The sequence below is a fragment of the Ranitomeya imitator genome, chromosome 1, assembly GCF_032444005.1.
Source record: "Ranitomeya imitator isolate aRanImi1 chromosome 1, aRanImi1.pri, whole genome shotgun sequence".
NCBI classification, from domain to species: Eukaryota; Metazoa; Chordata; class Amphibia; order Anura; family Dendrobatidae; genus Ranitomeya; species Ranitomeya imitator.
Window position 1 is genome coordinate 795,793,353 of NC_091282.1, and position 23,561 is coordinate 795,816,913.

General features: G+C 45.3%; 2 protein-coding genes across 4 annotated transcripts in view; both read right to left on the bottom strand.

Moving 5' to 3' along the window:
- Window positions 1–16,229, bottom strand: part of TRAF3 (TNF receptor associated factor 3) — an 88,095-nt gene extending 71,866 nt beyond the window's left edge. The window contains exon 1 of one of the 3 annotated variants that reach the window (XM_069737708.1): window positions 16,154–16,229. Coding sequence is in view for 1 of the 3 variants with exons in the window: in XM_069737702.1 (XP_069593803.1) it covers window positions 16,024–16,030 (7 nt within the window). In the remaining 2 variants the exon portion in view is untranslated. The other 2 variants (XM_069737702.1, XM_069737734.1) reach the window with 2 other exon arrangements.
- Window positions 1–23,561, bottom strand: part of LBHD2 (LBH domain containing 2) — a 764,964-nt gene that overhangs the window by 565,289 nt on the left and 176,114 nt on the right. The window lies entirely within an intron of this gene.

Consider the following 23,561-nt stretch of genomic DNA (forward strand, 5'->3'; position numbering starts at 1 on the left):
CGGTCAAAGTAAATTGTACTAGAGGCAGTTGTGAACTGCCCCACCCTCGCCACAGCCCAGGGATGGGGGGGCATCACCGCAGCTTCCCAGCGTCACTCCCAGATAATTGCCATTTCAAAGACAAAATTATCAGCAATGATCTTTCCAAATAATGAAATGCAAATATCTCCCTGTTTACTGCTCCCTTCAGAGACATAAAGCAGAGCAAATATCCCGAAATACTCACAACAGATCAGATTGCAGCTTTTACGGGGTCCCCTCCACTAGATAGGAGATGAATACTGGGGGAATTGAGTCTGGGGGAAACAATGGACCCAGGTCCTCAGTCTGAATAAAACAAAAATCAATGCAAGCCCGAGTTTGATCTGTTAAGTTAATAAGTGCATGGAAATCATCAGACTGCACTCGGATGGCATCTGAATGCAGTCTGATTTCCATGGACTGACACAAGGGAAAAATATGGAGAAAGATTTTTGGCCATTTTGTCCTCATTGAAGAGAATCGCATCACACTGGGATCAAACTCTGATTACAGTGGGATTTGTATAATCGACCAAGATTCTCTTAGATGAGAAAACATACGGTGGTCGGCACCTGTCCTTATAATGAAGTGTCAGTGCGCATGCTCGACCGCCATTTACTTTCTATGGGATGGCAGGACTGCGGCTTTTTCTGGCAGCCCTACAGAAGAACGGAGCGGCAGTCAGGCAGCCGGCAGAGAGGAGCGGCAGAACGAGCAGTCAGAAACGAGCACTCACACTCCATTCTAATGGGGATAAACGTTCCTCCTTCTGGGGTTCGGTCCCAGCTGTCAGATGCCCACGTATCCCCTGGATAGGCAATTACGGAGACAAATGTTTTATAAGGACGTAAAGATGTGTGCATGTAGCCTTGGGGTAAGTTCACAGACTGCGGATTTGGAGATTTTTCTGATGAAATCTATTATAATGCAGATTTACGGCACCCATATCCGCCACTTGTGAACTTACCCTTACTTTCAGGAACCACCTGAGATTAGATGTGAAGGGGGATGCCGCTCACCACCCATAGGGGACGTCTCGGATTAGAAAACCATGTCTGCTTTCTTTGAGATGCAGCGCCCCTCCTGACAGTAGGCCGTGTCTGATATTGCAGCTGAGCTCTATTAGCCCATACATGGTTTTCTAATCCTGGACACTTTACAGCACCAAAATATATCAAAGTGGTCAGGACTTAAACCCCCTGGACCCCCAACATCCAAACATCTTCATATCAGATTACAATCAACGCTCGTGTTCCCTTATAATGACTGTAATATAGAAAACTTCCTGGAGATCCAGGATCCCGAAACAGCAACTTTGGCAAATTTTAGCAAAAAAAAGACGTAATGTAGGAAACACACACACACATGTCTGTAGAGGTCCCAGCCCTGAACATCCTGCGTGACCCCATCTAGTAGTTAAAGGGAACCTAGTTGTAGGATTTTAGTCATGTGTTTGACCCTGAAATGCTGCGGAGTCTTTAAACATACCTAAAGCTGCACAGGGCACTAGTCGAAAAGGCAGGTCCCCAGCAGTTACCCCTCGCCCGCTCTCCTTGAGTCACCGCTCTCTCCCTTTAAGCATGTAATAAAGGGAGAGACCTGTCAGTCAGTGGCAGCGGGTCATAAGAAGTCGCCTTTTCGACTAGTCACCGGCTTCCAAAGTATATTTTTCTGTGAAATTCCACAGTGTTTCACAGTCAAACATACATGGTCAGGAACATACTGCCTGTGGATAGCATGTGTCTGCTGTCAGGTTCCCTTGAAGGTAACATCAGGGCCCTTTATCAACTAGCTGGTTAATCCTGCAATAGATAGGATTCTGATATTGAAAAACTAAATTGAGGGATTTTTTCATGGGCTTTTTCAGGTTCCCCATAGAAGACTGTGAGGAAAAAAAACGCACAAAAAGAGAAGCATGAAATTGTATCAACTTTCCTTGAACTTTTAAACAAAGTAGATATTCTACATGCAGTAGAAAAAAAACAGATACATGGGAATAAAGCCTGATATTGTCCTGTATTGCAAAAAAATGACCACCCAGACAGGTGCAGATATCACTTTTCCTGACCAGTGCGGATATCACCATGCTGACCAGTGCAGATATCGCCATCCTGACCAGTGGGGATATCACCATGCTGACATCACCATCCTGACCAGTGCGGATATCACCATTCTGACCAGTGTGAATATCACCATTCTGACCAGTGCGCATATCACTATGCTGACCAGTGCGGATATCACCATGCTGACCAGTGCGGATATCACCATCCTGACAAGTGCGGATATCACCATCCTGACCAGTGCGGATATAACCATCCTGACCAGTGCGGATATCACCATCCTGACCAGTGCGGATATAACCATCCTGACCAGTGCGAATATCACCATCCTGACCAGTGCGGATATCACCATCCTGACCAGTGCGAATATCACTATGCTGACCAGTGCGGATATCACCATGCTGACCAGTGCGGATATCACCATCCTGACCAGTGCGGATATCACCATCCTGACCAGTGCGGATATAACCATACTGACCAGTGCGGATATCACCATCCTGACCAGTGCGAATATCACCATCCTGACCAGTGCGAATATCACTATGCTGACCAGTGCGGATATCACCATGCTGACCAGTGCGGATATCACCATCCTGACCAGTGCGGATATCACCATCCTGACCAGTGCGGATATAACCATCCTGACCAGTGCGGGTATCACCATCCTGACCAGTGTGGATATCACCATCCTGACCAGTGCGGATATCACCATCCTGACGTGAGACAAGGATTGCAAAAATTCCACAAGATGAGAAAAGAAACATCCGGAATACAAATTTCTCAATGAGTGAAGTGGAGGGAACATTCTGTTACAGGGATTACACAAGGTTTGTAGTATGCATTGCGCAAGAGCTTCACTAACGTGCTCTCATCGAGAGATACCTCACATTTTCAGAACGTGACGTCTGGAAAGAAGCCGGGCGCACAGCTGCGCACTGACACCGCTCAGCTGCCATGCTTCTACCCCATACCAATGACCTCACAATTACACAAGCCCCTGACACCAGGAACAATCTGCTGCAGTGTGTGAGCCCCATGCCTGCACTGATGTAGAACAATATTATAACGAAATGATACAAATAAGACAATATTTACAAAAACACAATGGATATAATCACAAGGGACATCTGCACAGCCAACTCCACAGGAGATCGGACACATCTTTTATATAATGGTTTTAACACCAAAGAGTATTTCATACAACATCAGGAAAGCAAGTTCATCCAGGATGAGTCAGAAAGAAGTTAATCTGGAGCAAATCATGAATCACAAAGCAGCAATTATCTACGTATAATGTGCGTGTGTTTATATATGAGCAACAAGGTACATAGATCGATCTGGGTGTGTGTGCATGTATAGGTGTGTATGTATGTATCTCTGGGTGGGTATAGAAGCCTATAAATATAGGTAACTATTTAAGATAATACATGCATGAACGTATGCAAATGTGTATGAAAATGTACCTTTAGGTATGTGCATGAGCATCTACAGAGATGGGAACATAAGTGTGTGTATCTATGTTTGTGAGTGTAGAACTGTATATAATGATGACGAAATGTATATTCAAGTGTATATGTATGAATATGTGCATCACTAAATGTGTATGTATGAATATGTGCATCACTATATGTGTATGTATGAATGTGTGTATCATTAGATGTGTATGTATGAATGCGTGTATCATTAGATGTGTATGTATGAATATGTGTATCACTAAATGTGTATGTATGAGTGTGTGTATTATTAGATGTGTATGTATGTGTGTATCATTAGATGTGTATGTATGAGTGTGCGTATCATTAGATGTGTATGTATGTGTGTGCGTATCATTAGATGTGTATGTATGTGTGTGCGTATCATTAGATGTGTATGTATGTGTGTGTGTATCATTAGATGTGTATGTATGTGTGTGCGTATCATTAGATATGTATGAATGTGCGTATCATTAGATGTGTATGTATGAATGTGCGTATCATTAGATGTGTATGTATGAATGTGCGTATCATTAGATGTGTATGTATGAATGTGCGTATCATTAGATGTGTATGTATGAATGTGCGTATCATTAGATGTGTATGTATGAATGTGCGTATCATTAGATGTGTATGTATGAGTGTGTGTATCATTAGATGTGTATGTATGTGTGTGCGTATCATTAGATGTGTATGTATGAGTGTGTGTATCATTAGATGTGTATGTATGAGTGTGTGTATCATTAGATGTGTATGTATGAGTGTGTGTATCATTAGATGTGTGTGTATGAATGTGTGTATCATTAGATGTGTGTGTATGTATGAGTGTGTGTATCATCAGATGTGTGTGTATGTATGAATGTGTGTATCAGATGTGTGTGTATGTATGAATGTGTGTATCAGATGTGTGTGTATGTATGAATGTGTGTATCAGATGTGTATTGTGTATGTATGAATATGTATATCACTAAATGTGTATGTATGCGTGTGTGTATGATTAGATGTGTATGTATGATTAGATGTGTATGTATGTGTGTATTATTAGATGTGTATGTATGAATGTGCGTATCATTAGATGTGTATGTATGAGTGTGTGTATAATTAGATGTGCATGTATGAATGTGTGTATCATTAGATGTGTATGTATGAATGTGTGTATCAGATGTGTATTGTGTATTTATGATTATGTGTATCACTAAATGTGTATGCATGAGTGTGTGTATCATTAGATGTGTATGTATGAATGTGCGTATCATTAGATGTGTATGTATGTGTGTGTGTATCATTAGATGTGTATGAATGTGTGCATCACTAAATGTGTATATATGAAAGTGTGTATCACTAAATGTGTATATGAATATGTGTATCATTAGATGTGTATTTATGAACGCGTATATCATTCGATGTGCATGTATTAATGTGTATATTGTATGAATGCGTATATATCATTAGATTTGTATGTACAGTACAGACCAAAAGTTTGGACACACCTTCTCATTTAAAGATTTTTCTGTATTTTCAGGACTATGAAAATTGTACATTCACACTGAAGGCAGCAAAACTATGAATTAACACATGTGGAATTATATACTTACCAAAAAAGTGTGAAACAACTGAAAATATGTCTTATATTCTAGGGTCTTCAAAGTAGTTCTTTCAAAGTTTGCCCAATTTTTTGGACTGACTGACCTTCATTTCTTAAAGTAATGATGGCCACTCGTTTTTCTTTACTTAGCTGCTTTTTCTTGCCATAATACAAATTCTAACAGTCTATTCAGTAGGACTATCAGCTGTGTATCCACCAGACTTCTGCACAACACAACTGATGGTCCCAACCCCATTTATAAGGCAATAAATCCCACTTATTAAACCTGACAGGGCACACCTGTGAAGTGAAAACCATTCCCGGTGACTACCGTATATACTCAAGTATAAGCCAAGATTTTCAGCCCATTTTTGGGGTCTGAAAGTCCCCGTCTCGGCTTATACTCGAGTCATACCCGGGGGTCGGCAGGGGAGGGGGAGCGGGGGTTGTCTAATTATACTTACCTGCTCCCGGCGCGGTCCCTGCAGTCCCTGCTTCTTCCAGCGCTGCAGCTTCTTCCTGTACTGAGCGGTCACATGGTACCGCTCATTACAGTAATGAATATGCGGCTCCACCTCCCAGGTGGAGCCGCATATTCATTACTGTAATGAGCGGTAACTGTGACCTCTCAATACAGGATAAGTTTTGGCCTGTTATTTTCCTAAGGTTGAGGACCTGCAGTGATGTCACGATCATGTGATCAGCCCATGTGATGGATACCTCACCTGTGGGTGTGGCTATAGACTATGTAATGGAGTTTCTTTTGTTTGGCACATGTTATTCTAATATTCTGGGTGTGGAGCTAGGCTGGAAGGAGCCTGAACTGTTTTCTCTCCCACACGTCACAAAGGACGGTGACATGGCTGTTAGCAACCCTGGGAATGGCACCTGGCGGAAGCCGCTGACCTGGCAGCCGCTTAGTTAAGCCCGTCCCGTGTAAAGGTGAGTCAGAGACCAGTGGTTCTCCAAGCTGGACTATTATTGTTTTTTCTCTAAGGCTAGGGTCACATTGCGTTATGTGACCGCGTTTAACAGACTACGTTACACCGCGTTAACGCCGCCATTGCCTGTAATGGCGAACGCATCGCTAGTGCACGCCCACATTGGGCGTGCGCTAGCGATGTGCCGTCATTTGAGTGACAGACCGCGATCCCTTTTGGGACATTGCGTTAGCGCAGTCCGTAGCGCTATGCGCTAAACGGACTGCCCTAACGTAATGTGACCCTAGCCTTACTTTCTGTCACGGACTGCTTAAAGTGTCAATAAACCACTGAAGTTTGAACTGGAAGCCTGTGTGTTGCCTCATTACTGCGGCCCTACCATTGCTCACCTGAGCCAATCCCTACAGGGGCCATAACGTTTGTGCAGCACTATATTGGGCAAATATCTCTATGGAGCATCTTATGGGGCCCTTATTACCCTTTATGCAGGATTATATGGGGCATATTTTAATATGGAGCATCTAATGGGGCCCATCAAACTTTATGGAGCATTATATGGGGCTCCTGATTCAATATGGATATTCAAAAACACTTTACCTACTGATGTCTCAACTAATTTTACTTTTATTGGTATCTATTTTTACTTTTGACATTTACAGGTAGCTGCTGCATTTTCCACCCTAGGCTTATACTCGAGTCATTACGTTTTCCCAGTTTTTTTTGTGGCAAAATTAGGGGTCAGCTTATACTCGGGTCGGCTTATACTCGAGTATTTACGGTACCTCTTGAAGCTCATCAAGAGAATGCCAAGAGTGTGCAAAGCAGTCATCAAAGCAAAAGGTGGCTACTTTGAAGAACCTAGAATATAAGACATATTTTCAGTTGTTTCACACTTTTTTGTTAGGTATGTAATTCCACATGTGTTAATTCATAGTTTTGATGCCTTCAGTGTAAATGTACAATTTTCATAGTCCTGAAAATACAGAAAAATATTTAAATGAGGTGTGTCCAAACTTTTGGTCTGTACTGTATATATCATTAGATGAGTATGTATGAACTAGATGGTGGCCTGATTCTAACGCATCGGGTATTCTAGAATATGCATGTCCTCATAGTATATTGCCTAGTCACATAGTATAAAGCACAGAGCCACGTAGTATATTGCCCAGCCACGTAGTATATTGCACAGCAACGTAGTATATTGCACAGCAACGTAGTATATTGCCCAGTCACGTATGTAACAGGTTAAAAAATAAAAATGAAACATACTCACCATCCGAAAAGCCCGTTGTAGTTCCGGCGCTTGTGTCCGGTCCCAGGATTGGTATGAGCGCAGGACCTTCCATGATGTCGCGGTCACATGACCATGATGTCGCGGTCACATGACCATGACGTCATGGAAGGTTCTTCTTCCATAGCATCTTTGGAAGCGGAACCTTCCGCTTGCAGTGCCGAGGAGAGGACGCGACGGTGGAAGGTGAGAATAAGTTTTTTTTTTTTTTTTTTTATTATTATTAACATTAGATCGCATACACAGCATCAATAGTAAAAAGCTGGGGACACACAGGGTTAATGTCCTGGCAGGTTTATTAAAACACCATAAATCTGCTTAAGCATATGCATACAAAAGATAGTCTTTTCCAGCACAAAGTAAAAATACAAAGCAAAAAGTCCATACAATATCGCGGGTCCGCCCACTCAGAAGAGTGTCCGGTTCTTTAGGCCTTAGCACAGACCAACACAGAGGAGATCCACACATACCCAGAACCAGACACTGAATGAGACACTCGGTCTCCATTTTATCTGCCAAACTACGCCCCTGGGTTGTGGATATGTGAGCAGTCATTCCTACCCATCTCTTATGACTGCTCGTAAAAACCCGGCCCTGAAATGGCCTTTTGTGCTGGAGCATCACATCACTGAAGCTACCAACCGCGATGATACATATCCCCCCTCAAGGACCCATCCGGCAGCCATCTTACATACCCCCACTGTGCCCAAAGCCGGAGGGCTTGGCACCTTCTGCCATCAAACAGTAGACTCTCAACAGAACGTCAGCATTGCCATGCAGTTTCCCTGGCCTATGCTCCACATGGAAGTTAAAATCCTGAAGTGCTAGGAACCACCTGCTCACTCAGGCATTATTCCCCTTCTTCCTCATCCACTTGCATGGGGCATGGTCTGACACTAGTCTGAACTTCCTGCCTAAGGCCGGTTTCACACGTCCATTTATTTCTGGTACTGGAAAAAACGGTACAAGAGATATCCGTGTCCGTGTGTTGTGAATGTAATACTTGCAGCACACATGTGGCAACCATGTGCCGCCCGTGTGCCGTATCAGTACCACATGAACAGCCCCCAGGGAAGAAGCACTACAGTAAGCACTGTTCCCTGGCACCGGGTGCTGAAGACAGTGTTCATCATTCTCCCCTGCTCTGCCAGAGATCAGCGCGAGCAGAGGAGAATGGTGAGAATATTAAAGTCTTATAGACACCTCTCCATTACTAAGCCATGGGCTTGATGTCACCTGACAATACAAAGGTGACATCAACCCCACAAATATTAACCCCACTTGTCACCGCTATAGGGCAAGTGGGAAGAGCCGGGCATAGTGCCAGAAAAGGCGCATCTAATAGATATCAATGGCCCCATACCAGCTTGAGAATACAAGCCCCCAGCTTGATAACTAATCTTGCTGAAGCTTAAGGTACCGTCACACTGAACGATATCGCTAGCAATCCGTGATGTTGCAGCATCCTGGCTAGCGATATCGTTGTGTTTGATACGCAGCAGCGATCTGGATCCTGCTGTGCCATCGTTGGTCGGCGCAGAAAGTCCAGCACTTTATTTCGTCGCTGGATCTCCCGCAGACATCGCTGAATCGGCGTGTGTGAAGCCGATTCAGCGATGTCTTCACTGGTAACCAGGGTAAACATCGGGTTACTAAGCGCAGGGCCGCGCTTAGTAACCCGATGTTTACCCTGGTTACCAGCGTAAACGTTAAAAAAAAACAAACACTACATACTTACATTACGGTGTCTGTCCCCCAGCGTTCTGCTTCCCTGCACTGGCTGTGAGCGCCGGCCAGCCAAAAAGCACAGCGGTGACGTCACCGCTCTGCTTTACGGCTGGTCGGCGCTGACAGTGCAGGAAAGCACAGCGCCGGAGGACAGACACCGGAATATAAGTATGTAGTGTTTTTTTTTTTTTTTTTACGTTTACGCTGGTAACCAGGGTAAACATCGGGTTACTAAGCGTGGCCCTGCACTTAGTAACCCGATGTTTACCCTGGTTACCAGGGGACCGGCATCGTTGGTCGCAGGAGAGCTGTCTGTGTGACAGCTCTCCAGCGACCACACAGCGACGCTGCAGCGATCGGGATCGTTGTCTAGATCGCTGCAGCGTCGCTTAATGTGACGGTACCCTTACAGCTGAGGGTTGCAGCCCCCAGCTGTGAGTTTTGCCTGGTTGGTTCAAGAAAATAGGGGGCAACCCACTTCAGGATTTTCATTCATTTATTTTGTTAGATCGGAGGTGGCGGCTGAGGAATACCCCGATCATCCGCTCCTGCTGTCACTGTTATTAGGGGCAGCAGGTGTCGGATGATGGGAGTAAGAGTCCCAAAAGCCCCAACTGCTGTTATCGCTCGGACTTTAATATAACTCATAATTCTACTCTGCTCACGCCGATCGCCGGCAGAGCAGGGGAGAATGATGAGAGCCGTCTTCAGCACCTGCCGCCGGGGAACAGTGCTTACTGTAGCGCTTCTTCTCTGGTGCCGATGCATGTCACACGGAGGACATCAATGTGCGTTCTCCATGTGCACGACGTTTTGCCATCCGTGCTGACGATAAAAAAATGGACATGTCTATGTGGGTGGCACACGGACACACAGTCCGAGGAAACACACAGACATGTGCACAGACCTATTCATTTGAATGAGTCTACCTGTGTACGTGTCTCTGGTTTGTGTGAAAACTGTAACCACACGTATCGGAGACACGGACGTGTGAAAGAGGCCTAACAGATAGTATCTTAGAGTTTCCAACTCCCACTTGATGGCCAAACATTCCTTCTCTACCATGGCTGTTTACACAGGGCCAGCTTCACATCCTGGAAGGCCGTCTCAGCTTCTGGAGACCTCTTAGCTATAGCCGACTTTGTCCCTTTAAAGGCATCTGTCAGAGAAGAAGCTATCATGGCGAAGTTCAGGATAAACCAGCATTAATAGCCCACAATGCCCAGGAACACTCTGACCTGCTTCTTTGAGAGGGGTTGTGGCCAACTCTGGATCCCCTCAACTTTGTTTGGGGCTTTATTTCACCCCTGCCTACAACATATCCCAAGTATTTAGCTTCCTCCATTCCCAAGGCACACTTCTTATAGAAACCCCACCTTCCATAGAGCATCAAGTATCACCTGGACTTTGCTCAGATGGCTTCCTCAATCCGGGCTGAAGATTACGATGTCGTCCAGGTAGGCCACTGCGTACCTCTTGTGGGGAGCTAGGATCCGGTACATGGCTCTCTGGAACGTGTCTGGAGCTCCTTGCAACTCAAACGACATCCTTGTGTACTGGAAGTATCCACCTGGTGTTGAGAAAGCAGTCTTCTCCTCTAATGTATCGAGCCGGCCCCGGTCTCTCAATTCATCGACACGGGGCATTGGGTATGTATCGAACTTAAGAGACCTCATTCAGCTAACTATAGTCATTGCAAAACCACCATTCTCCTTCTGGTTTCGGCACTAAGACTATGGGACTGGACCAGCCAGTCTTGGACTCTTCAAAGACTCCCAAACTCAGCATCCACTTCACCTCTTTCAAGATTACCTCTCGGTGGGCCTCAGGAATGAGAAAAAGCTTCACGCTGACCCGGACATAAGGCTCCGTCAGAACCTCATGCTCTATGATCTTTGTACAACCTGCCAGTTCTGAGAACAGGTCTCTGTTCCACTGTAGCAACTCTCGGCGCTGTTGCTTTTGGGCATGTGACAGCGTGTCTGCCACCTTAAATTCTTCCATGTCACCTTCAGGCTTAGCCATCAAACACGGAGATTCCATGGGCTCCCTAGTTCACCATGGCTTAATCAGGTTGACATGGTACACCTGGTAGAGCTTCCTTCTCCTTGGTTGGTGGACTTTTTAGTTGACATCTCCAACCTTTTCAGCTATTTTGTAGGGGCCCTGCCACTTGCCCAGGAATTTGCTCTCCACTGTTAGGTACCAGCACCAGTACTCGATCCCCAGGGTCGAAGTGTCTCACCCTTGCCGACCTATTGTACACCCTCGACTGTGCCTCTTGTGCTTTGAGGTGTTCTCTCACGAGGGGCATCACCTTGGTAATCCTCTCTTGCATCTGGGCCACATGTTCGATTACACTCAAGTAGGGTGTAGACTCTCCTTCCTATGTCTCTTTTAATACATCGAAGGAGCCCACGGTGGTGTCAGACATACAATAGTTCAAAAGGGGAAAATCCAGTAGAGGCCTGCAGGACTTCTCTGATGAAGAATAAAAGGTACTGCAGCAGTTTAAGTACCGGCTATTTTTCTTTACAACCTTCTTCAACATGGCCTTCAAGGTTTTATTAAATCTTTCCACCAGGCAATCGGACTGTGGCTGATAAACTGAGGTCTGGAGATGGGTGATTTGCAGGGTTTTTCACAATTCCCTCATCACCATTGACATGAACGGGGTCCCTTGGTCCGTTATGGGTTTGCCTAAGGAGAGAACCAACTCCCGGACTATACACTTGGTGGAGGAGTTTCCTAGTGGTATGACCTCGGAGTACCATGTAGCATAGTCCAGTATCACCAAGATATACTGATGCCCTCTCGCTGACTTGACAACGGGTCCCACTAGATCCATGGCTATGCGATCAAATGGCACCTCAATAATAGGCAACAACACTAAGGGGCTACGGAAGTGAGCCACCGGGGAGGTCAGCTGGCAGGTGGGACATGACCTACAGTAATTTAAGATTTCTCAGTGACAACCAGGCCACTAGACTGTCTGGAGGACCCGTTCCTGTTTTTTTTTCTACGCCCAGATGACCACCTAACATATGTGTATGGGCCATGTCCAACACCTTGCGTCTGTACGGCCCTGGCACCAGTAACTGATCAAGTACCTCCCCTGCTAGCTTGGTGACCCGGTACAGTAACTACCCATTTACAGAAAAGTATGGGTATCGGGTGTCAGGCCCCCCCGGCTCTTGAGCAACACCATTAAGTACCATCACATTATCAAAAGAGCCTAAAGGTACCGTCACACTCAGCAACTTTGCAAAGAGAACGACAACAATCCGTGACGTTGCAGCATCCTGGATAGCGATCTCATTGTGTTTGACACGCAGCAGCGATCTGGATCCCGCTGTGCCATCGCTGGTCGGAGCTAGAAGTCCAGAACTTTATTTAGTCGCCAGGTCGGTGTGTATCGTCATGTTTGACATCAAAAGCAACGACGCCAGCAACGAGCATAGGGCCCCTAGATGTGTGTCGGATCGATACACTCCGGCTGTTTGACATGGAGCTAACAACCAGCGAGAACGAGAAGTGAGTCGCCGTTACGTCACTGGATCGCTCCTGCATCGTTCTGGAATTGCTGTGTTTGACGTCTCTACAGCGACCTAAACAGCGACGCTCCAGCGATCTAGTTTAGGTCGGCTCATTGTCTATATTGCTGCAGCGTCGCTGAGTGTGACGGTACCTTTAGAGTTAAATCCCTAAGTTGGGTGGTTCCAAAGTCCAAACACCTCCAGCTCAAGGATATCGGTCTCTGGGGATGCCCCCCCATCCTCATCGCCAACAAGCATACAAAAGGGAAACCCATCAGCTGCGGCCTTTGACTTGGTTTCTTTAGGAGCAACCTGGTTGTTGTCCGGGCAACCATATGTCCTCCCTTTCCCACACAAGTCCCAAAATAATGGAAAGTCCCTCCCTATTATAATAGGATGCAATAGGTCCTTGACTATGCCCACCGCATGGGACTCAGTGCCACAGGTTGTGTTTATGACCACTCGGGCCACAAGGTAATCTTTAGCGTCACCATGGATACAGCGGATGCCCACCATCTTCCCAGGAATCAGCCGATGAGAAATTGTGGCCATCACTAGGGTTACCAAACTCCCCGAGTCCAACAGGCCAGTCATTTGTACTCCGTTCACTGACATGGGACATGCCTGTGGCCCCTCCCCCATTTGAGAGACAGCACTGCAGGCAGGATATTCAAAATACGAGCAGCGCCGTCCTGTGCTACAGTCCATTGGCTCGGTGGTTATGGGGTAACGGGCAGCTATGTGAACTGGGGTATGACACCTTCAACAAATTACACTATTGGATGGGGCCTTTGACAATAACTCAGATGCCTCCTGGTCTCTTGGACGCCCCCCAGATGTGACTCTAGCTCCCCTCTTTTGGGTGTCAGCTCCCCTTTGGGAACCCCAGTATGGGGATGCTACAACCCCTTGCTTCCCCAAGGAACTCTCAACCGCCTGGCACCTCTCCGCCAGATTCACCCGGTCATCGGCATTGCGAAGCATCTCCCTTCGCAACCCAGGATTGCACCGACCTCGGTAGGGAGTGTATGAACCTGTACATAATGACCTTCTCCACCATCGGTGCTGGGAGGAAGATTCAAGTTGCAACCATTTTTGGACCAGGTGTAGGAGGTCAAACATTTGGTACTGGGGAGGTCTGTCACTGCAATAGGCCCAGTGGTGCACCCGTTGCACCCAGACAGTCATAGTCACTCCTAAATGCACCAAAAGCTCAGTTCTTAACTTGGAATACTTTTTTGCGTCCTGCAAGGCCAGGTCATAATAGCCTTTTGTGGCTCCCCTGTTAAATATGGCTGCAGAACCTTCACCCAGTGTTCCGGATGAAATTTCTCCCGTTCCGTCACCTTCTCGAAAACGGTCAGGAACACCTCAACGTCATCACCCAGGGTAATCTTTTGCAAAGATCTTGCCATCTTCCTCACGTTTGAGTCATCACCTGAATTTAGGGTTGGGGCGGTTGCCCTGCCACGGATCGCCTCAGATAGGAGTTCATCTTCTGCCTGTGCTGCTGTTGCCACTGCTGCTGTTGATGCTGCCATATCTGTTGCTGCTGGAGATTAGCCTGCACAAGCTGCTTTATCAACTCCTCCATATTGTCGCCTTTCACTCCTGCAGTCGCTTTCACCCAGGAAAGGCGGTATCACTGCGGCAGTCATACTGCCCCTTGGGATTCGTGCCCGCATTCTCCACCGATTGTAGGGTTTCGTACTCACTCAGCTACGGTTGAGGTAGTCACAAGAAGCTATTTTGTTAAAATGTCCAGGCAGGTTTATTAAAACTCCATAAACCTGCTTAAGAATACGCAAGCAAAAGATTGTGTTTTCCGGCACAGAGTGAAAAGTCCATACAATATCGCGGGTCCGCCCGCTCAGGATAGTGTCCGGTTCTTTAGGCCTTAGCACAAACCAACACAGAGGAGATCCACAGATCTCCAGACCCAGACGCTGAATGAAACTCTCGCTCTCCATGTTATCTGCCCAACTACATTCCTGGGGTTGGGATATGTGAGCAGTCATTCCCACCCATCTCTTATGACTGTTCGTAAAACCCGGCCCTGTAATGGCCTAATAACTCTTTCAGCACCATATGTGCTGGAGCATGCTTTCCGAGCTCACAACACCGAAGCTACCAACCACGATGATACATATTTCCCCTCAAGGACTCGTCTGGCAGCCAACTTACAAGGCGTATATTATTAGATGAGTTTGTTTGAATATGTGTATCACTACATGTGTATGTATTAATACATTGGATGTGTATGTGTGTCATTAAATGTGTATGTATGAACGCATGTATCATTAGATGTATATGCTTGAAGGCATATATATATATATATATATATATATATATATATATATCATTAGATGTGTATGTATGAATGCATGTATCATTAGATGTGTATGTATGAATATATATCATTAGATGTGTATGTTTGAACGTGTATATATCAGTAGCTGTGCATGTATAAATGTGTATATACAGCCGGATATGTATAAATATGAGTATACAGGTTTGTAGGATTGCATAAATCTAGGCATGTATGCATGAATACTTATATACAAATGCATATATAAATGCACGTATGTATGTGCATATGCAGGTATGAATGTGTATATACAGGTGCGTATGTATCAATGATACAGCTGTGTATGTGTATACAGAGGTGCGGCTGTATAAATATGTAAATACAGGTGTGTATGTAAGAATGCATATATACAGGAGTGCATATATATATATATATATATATATATATATATATATATATATATACATACAGCTGCGTAAGTATGAATGTGTAGGTGCAGGTATGAATGCACATTTACGTATGAATGATATATTAGGCACATTTAGCTACACGTTGGCATGTATATGTATGACATTCTATGGATGACATTATTCGTGGGCACATGTATGAAGGCACACGTGCAAGGCTGTGTATTTATTCTTCATACACACACATGAACAGTATATATACACACACGATTACATAGACAGTACAGATCCGTGTATACCAGCAGAGGCCATTGCACAGATCATACCTACAGCCCTCACCCCAGCATCAGCTCTATAAACCCTTATCCTGCCACAACAAAACTGCAGCGCCAGACATCACCCCTTTAATAGTTTTAAAATGTCTCACCCCCATAATCCCACAGAAGAAGTCAGGCCCCCAGCTCAGTCCTCCTACACGGCAGGCCCTGCAGAATACCCCAAACCACCCCCTCCGTCACCACAGATGCAGACACTGGCCCTTTAAATCCATGGTCCTCCCAGACGCACACAAGGTGCTACATAACCGAGCAGGGCTCTGCAGGATAAAGGGGAGCCGGGCACAGGGGGAGGGGGCATGCTCCTTGGGCGGGCAGAGCCTGGTGGTGGCTACTTACTATTCATCGGCGGCAACCAAGGTAAAGAGGAGGACGCCGCCGGGTCAGTAACAGCCGCCCAGGTCTCTGCTCACACCAAACGTGAACAAACCGACATTGTTGGAAAAGTGAATCAGAAAAAGCCCCTTACCCAGAGAGCTCTGCTGCGCCGGCCCACTGCTCCGCTGGAAAGTCCCGGCAGCTACTTCCTCTGCTGCCTGGAAATCCCCTGCTGCACAAGTGTTAGCAGCTCTGAACTCTGCTGCCCCCTGTGCCCCAGAAATAATAATAATAATAATAATAATAATAATCTGCGGGACCAGAGCTGCTCCATGGTGTACAGGCGCCTATAGAATCACTATATAGCTGCTCCACACTACACAGGGCCTATAGAATCACTATATAGCTGCTCCACACTACACAGGGCCTATAGAATCACTATATAGCTGCTCCACGGTGTACAGGCGCCTATAGAATCACTATATAGCTGCTCCACACTACACAGGCGCCTATAGAATCACTATATAGCTGCTCCACACTACACAGGCGCCTATAGAATCACTATATAGCTGCTCCACACTACACAGGCGCCTATAGAATCACTATATAGCTGCTCCATGGTGTACAGGCGCCTATAGAATCGCTATATAGCTGCTCCACACTACACAGGCGCCTATAGAATCACTATATAGCTGCTCCACACTACACAGGCGCCTATAGAATCACTATATAGCTGCTCCACACTACACAGGGCCTATAGAATCACTATATAGCTGCTCCACACTACACAGGCGCCTATAGAATCACTATATAGCTGCTCCACACTACACAGGCGCCTATAGAATCACTATATAGCTGCTCCACACTACACAGGGCCTATAGAATCACTATATAGCTGCTCCACACTACACAGGCGCCTATAGAATCACTATATAGCTGCTCCACACTACACAGGCGCCTATAGAATCACTATATAGCTGCTCCACACTACACAGGGCCTATAGAATCACTATATAGCTGCTCCACACTACACAGGGCCTATAGAATCACTATATAGCTGCTCCACGGTGTACAGGCGCCTATAGAATCACTATATAGCTGCTCCACACTACACAGGCGCCTATAGAATCACTATATAGCTGCTCCACACTACACAGGCGCCTATAGAATCACTATATAGCTGCTCCACACTACACAGGCGCCTATAGAATCACTATATAGCTGCTCCATGGTGTACAGGCGCCTATAGAATCGCTATATAGCTGCTCCACACTACACAGGCGCCTATAGAATCACTATATAGCTGCTCCACACTACACAGGCGCCTATAGAATCACTATATAGCTGCTCCACACTACACAGGGCCTATAGAATCACTATATAGCTGCTCCACACTACACAGGCGCCTATAGAATCACTATATAGCTGCTCCACACTACACAGGCGCCTATAGAATCACTATATAGCTGCTCCACACTACACAGGCGCCTATAGAATCACTATATAGCTGCTCCATGGTGTACAGGCGCCTATAGAATCGCTATATAGCTGCTCCACACTACACAGGCGCCTATAGAATCACTATATAGCTGCTCCACACTACACAGGCGCCTATAGAATCACTATATAGCTGCTCCACACTACACATGCGCCTATAGAATCTCTATATAGCGACCAGAGCTGCTCCACACTACACAGGCGCCTATAGAATCTCTATATAGCGACCAGAGCTGCTACACACTACACAGGCGCCTATAGAATCACTATATAGCTGCTCCACACTACACAGGCGCCTATAGAATCACTATATAGCTGCTCCACACTACACAGGCGCCTATAGAATCACTATATAGCTGCTCCACACTACACATGTGCCTATAGAATCTCTATATAGCGACCAGAGCTGCTCCACACTACACAGGCGCCTATAGAATCTCTATATAACGACCAGAGCTGCTACACACTACACAGGCGCCTATAGAATCACTATATAGCTGCTCCACACTACACAGGCGCCTATATAATCACTATATAGCTGCTCCACACTACACAGGCGCCTATAGAATCACTATATAGCTGCTCCACACTCCACAGGCGCCTATAGAATCACTATATAGCTGCTCCACACTACACAGGCGCCTATAGAATCACTATACAGCTGCTCCACACTACACATGCGCCTATAGAATCTCTATATAGCTGCTCCACACTACACATGCGCCTATAGAATCACTATATAGCTGCTCCACACTACACAGGCGCCTATAGAATCACTATATAGCTGCTCCACACTACACATGCGCCTATAGAATCTCTATATAGCTGCTCCACACTACACATGCGCCTATAGAATCACTATATAGCTGCTCCACACTACACAGGTGCCTATAGAATCACTATATAGCTGCTCCACACTACACAGGCGCCTATAGAATCACCATATAGAGACCAGAGCTGCTCCACACTACACAGGCGCCTATAGAATCATTATATAGCGACCAGAGCTGTTCCACACTACACAGGCGCCTATTAGAATCACCATATAGAGGCCAGAGCTGCTCCACACTACACAGGTGCCTGTAGAATTACTATATAGCGACCAGAGCTGCTCCACACTACACAGGCACCTATAGAATCACTGTATATAGCGACCTGATCTGTTCCATGGTGTACAGGCGCCTATAGAATCACTATACTGTATATAATAATAATCTTTATTTTTATATAGCGCTAACATATTCCGCAGCGCTTTACAGTTTTGCACACATTATCACCACTGTCCCCGATGGGGCTCACAATCTAGAATCCCTATCAGTATGTCTTTGGAATGTGGGAGGAAACCGGAGTGCCCGGAGGAAACCCACGCAAACACGGAGAGAACATACAAACTCTTTGCAGATGTTGTCCTGGGTGGGATTAGAACCCAGGACCCCAGCGCTGCAAGGCTGCTGTGCTAACCACTGCGCCACCGTGCTGCCCTATATAGTATATAGTGACCCTATCTGCTCCATGGTGTACAGGTGCCTATAGAATCACTATATAGTGACCAAAGCTGCTCCACACTACACGGGCGCCTATAAAATCACTGAATATAGTGACCCGATCTGCTCCATGGTGCAGGCGCCTTTAGAATCCATGTATATAGTGACCTGATCTGCTCCATGGTGTACATATGCCTATAGAATCACTATATAGTGACCTGATCCACTCCACACTATACAGGCGCCTATGGAATCACTATATAGTGACCTGATCCACTTCACACTATACAGGAACCTATATAATCCATGCATATAGTGACCTAATCTGTTCCATAGTGTACAGGCACCTATCTAATCACTATATAGTGATCTGATCTGCTCCATGGTGTACAGGCACCTATATAATCACTATATATCATGACCATATCTGCTCCATGGTGTACAGGCGCCTATAGAATCACTATATAGCTACCAAAGCTGCTCCACACTACACAGGCGCCTATAGAATCACTGAATATAGTGACCCAATCTGCTCCATGGTGTGCAGGTGCCTATAGAATCCATGTATATAGTGACCTGCTCTGCTCCATACTATACAGACACCTATAGAATCAGTGTATATAGTGACCTGAGCTGCTCCATATTATACATGAACCTATAGAATAAGTGTATATAGTGACCTGATCTGCTCCATACTAAACAGGAGCCTATAGAATCACTGTATAAAGTGATCCTATCTGCTCCATGATGTGCAGGCGCCTAGAGAATCCACGTATATAGTGACCTTATCTACACGGTGTGCAGGTGGCTATAGAATCCATGTATACAGTGACCTGATCTGCTCCACACTATACAGCCACCTATAGAATCCGTGTATATAGTGACCTGATCTGCTCCATAGTGTAAAAGCGCCTAAAGAATCACTGTACATAGCGCCCTGACCTGCTCCATGGTGCACAGGTGCCTATGGAATCACTGTATATAGTGACCTGATCTTCTCCATACTATACAGGCGCCTATAGAATCACTGTGTATGGTGACCTGATCTGCTCCATACTATGCAGGCACCCATAGAATCAGTGTATATAGTAACATGATCTGCTCCATGCTATACAGGCGCATATAGAGTCACTATATATAGTGACCTGAACTGCTCCATACTATACAGGCACCTATAATCTTTATTTTATTTTTTTTTTATATATAGCGCTAACATATTCCGCAGCGCTTTACAGTTTGAACACATTATCATCGCTGTCCCCAATGGGGCTCACAATCTAAATTCCCTATCAGTATGTCTTTGGAATGTGGGAGGAAACCGGAGTACCCGGAGGAAACCCACGCAAACACGGAGAGAACATACAAACTCTTTGCAGATGTTGTCCTGGGTGGGATTAGAACCCATGACTCCAGCGCTGCAAGGCTGCAGTGCTAACCACTGCGCCTCCGTGCTGCCCCATATAGAATCACTGTGTGTGGTGACCTGAGCTGTTCCATACTATACAGGCACCTATAGAATCTGTGAATATAGTGACCTGATCTGCTCCATTCGACACAGGCGCATATAGAATCACTGTATATAGTGACCTGAGCTACTCCATTCTATACGGTCACCTATAGAATAATTGTGTCTAGTGACTTGAGCTGCTCCATACTATACAGGTACCCATAGAATCAGCATATATAGTGACCTGATCTGCTCCATACTATACAGGTGCTTATAGAATCACTGTATATAGTGTCCTGATCTGCTCCATACTTTGCAGTCGCCTATAGAATTGCTGTATATAGTGCCCTGATTTGCTCCATGTGTACAGGCACCTATAGAATCACTGTATATAGTGACCTGATCTGCTCAATGGTGTACAGGAACCTATAGAATCACTGTATATAGTACCCTGATCTGCTCCATGGTGTACAGGCACCTATAGAATCACTGTACATAGTGACCTGATCTGCTCCATAGTGCACAGGTGCCTATAGCATCACTGTATATAGTGCCTTGATCTGCTCCATAGTGTACAGGAGCCTATAGAATCACTGTACATGGTGACCTGATCTGTTCCATGGTGTACAGGTGCCTACAGAATCAGTGTATATAGTGACCTTATCTGCTCCATGGTGTACAGGAGCCTTATAGAATCACTATATTTAGTGCCCTGAGCTGCTCCACACTATACAGACGCCTATTGAATCAGTGTATATAGTGGCCTGATCTGCTCCATGGTGCACACGTGCGTACAGAATCACTGCATATAGTGATCTGATTTGCTCCATGGAGTACAGGCAACCATAGAATCACTGTATACAGTGATCTGATCTGCTCCATAATATACAGGCACCTATAGAATCAGTGTATATAGTGACCTGATCTGCTCCATGGTGCACAGGTGCCTATATAATCACTATATAGTGATCTGATCTGCTCCATGGAGTACAAGCACCAATAGAATCACTGTATATAGTGATCTGACCTGCTCCATACTATTCAGGTGCCTATAGAATCACTGTGTATAGTGCTCTGATCTGCTCCACAGTGTACAGGCTCCTATAGAATCACTGTATATAGTGAACTGATCTGCTCCATAATATACAGGTGCACATAGAATCGCTGTATATAGTGCCCTGATCTGCTCCATAGTGTAAAGGCACCTATATAATCAGTGTATATAGTGACTTGATCTTCTCTAGTGTACAAGCACCTATAGAATCACTGTATATAGCACCCTGATCTGCTTCATGGTGCACAGGTGCCTATGGAATCGCTGTTTATAGTGACCTGATCTGCTCCATACTATGCAGTCAGCTATATAATCGGTGTATATAGTGACCTGAGGTGCTCCATGGTGCACAGGTGCCTATAGAATCACTGTATATAGTGCCTTGAACTGCCTGCTCCATACTATACATGCACCTATAGAATGAGTGTATGTAGCGACCTGAGCTGCTCCATGGTGTGCAGGTGCCTATAGAATAACTGTATATAGTGACCTGATCTGCTCCATACTATACAAGCGCCTATAGAATCACTGTATATAGTGACCTGATCTGCTCCGTGGTGTACAGGCACCCATAGAATCACTGCATATAGTGCCTTGATCTGCTCCATGGTGCACAGGAGCCTATAGAATCACTGTATATAGTGCCCTGATCTGCTCCATGATGCACAGGAGCCTATAGAATAACTGTATACAGTTACCTGATCTGTTCCATGGTGCACAGGGGCCTATAGAATCACTGTATATAGTGACCTGTTATATTCAACAGTGTACAGGCACCTATAGAATTGCTGTATATAGTTACCTGATCTGCTCCATGGTGTATAGGTGCCTATAGAATCAATGTACATATTTAGCTGATCTGCCCATGGTGTACAGAAGTCTATATAATCACTGTATACAGTGACCTGAACCACTCCATGGTGTACAGGAGCCTACAGAATCACTGTATATAGTGCTCTGACCTGCTCCAGGGTGTAGAGGTGCCTATAGAATCACTGTATATAGTGCCCTGATCTGCTCCATGGAGTACAGTAGCCTATAGAATCACTTTATATAGTAATCTGATCTGCTCCATGGTACACAGGAGCCTATAGAATCACTGTATATAGTGACCTGAGCTGATCCATGGTGATCAGGAGCCTATAGAATCACTGCATATAGTGACCTGATCTGCTCCATAGTGCACAGGAGCCTATATAATCACTGTACACTGTGTTCCAAATTATTATGCAAATTGGATTTAAGTGTCAAAAAGATTTAATTGTTTTGTTTTTCAAATAAACTTGTGGATGGTATTGTGTCTCAGGGCTCAATGGATCACTGAAATCAATCTTAAACACATTTGATAATTAGTTTTCCAGGTGATTCTAATTAAATGAAAACTACTTAAAAATTATGTTCCACATTATTAAGCAGGCCACAGGTTTCAAGCAATATGGGAAATAAAAAGGATCTCTCTGCCGCTGAAAAGTGTTAAATAGTGCAATAGCTTGGACAAGGTATGGAAACATTAGATATTTCATGAAAACTTAAGAGTGATCATCATACTGTGAATAGATTTGTGACTGAAACAGAGTACAGACAGAGTTCATGCAGATAAAGGCATAATGAGAAAGGTTTCTGCCAGACAAATTCATTGGATTAAGAGAGCAGCTGCCAAAATACCATTACAAAGCAGCAAACCGTTATTTGAAGCTGCTGGTGCCTCTGGAGTCCCTCGAACCTCAAGGTGTAGGATCCTTCAAAGGCTTGCTGTGGTGCATAAACCTACTATTCGGCCACGCCTAAACAGTGTTCACAAGCAGAAACTGTTGCAGTGGGCCCAGACATACATGAAGACTAATTTTCAAACAGTTTTGTTTACTGATGAGTGTCGAGCAACCCTTGATGGTCCAGATGGATGGAGTAGTGGATGGTTGGTGGATAGCCACCATGTCCCAACAAGGCTGCGACATCAGCAAGGAGGTGGAGAAATCATGTTTTGGGCCGGAATCATGGGGAAACAGTTGGTAGGGCCCTTTAAGGTTCCTGGAGGTGTGAAAATTACCTCTGCAAAGTATATAGAGATTCTGACTGA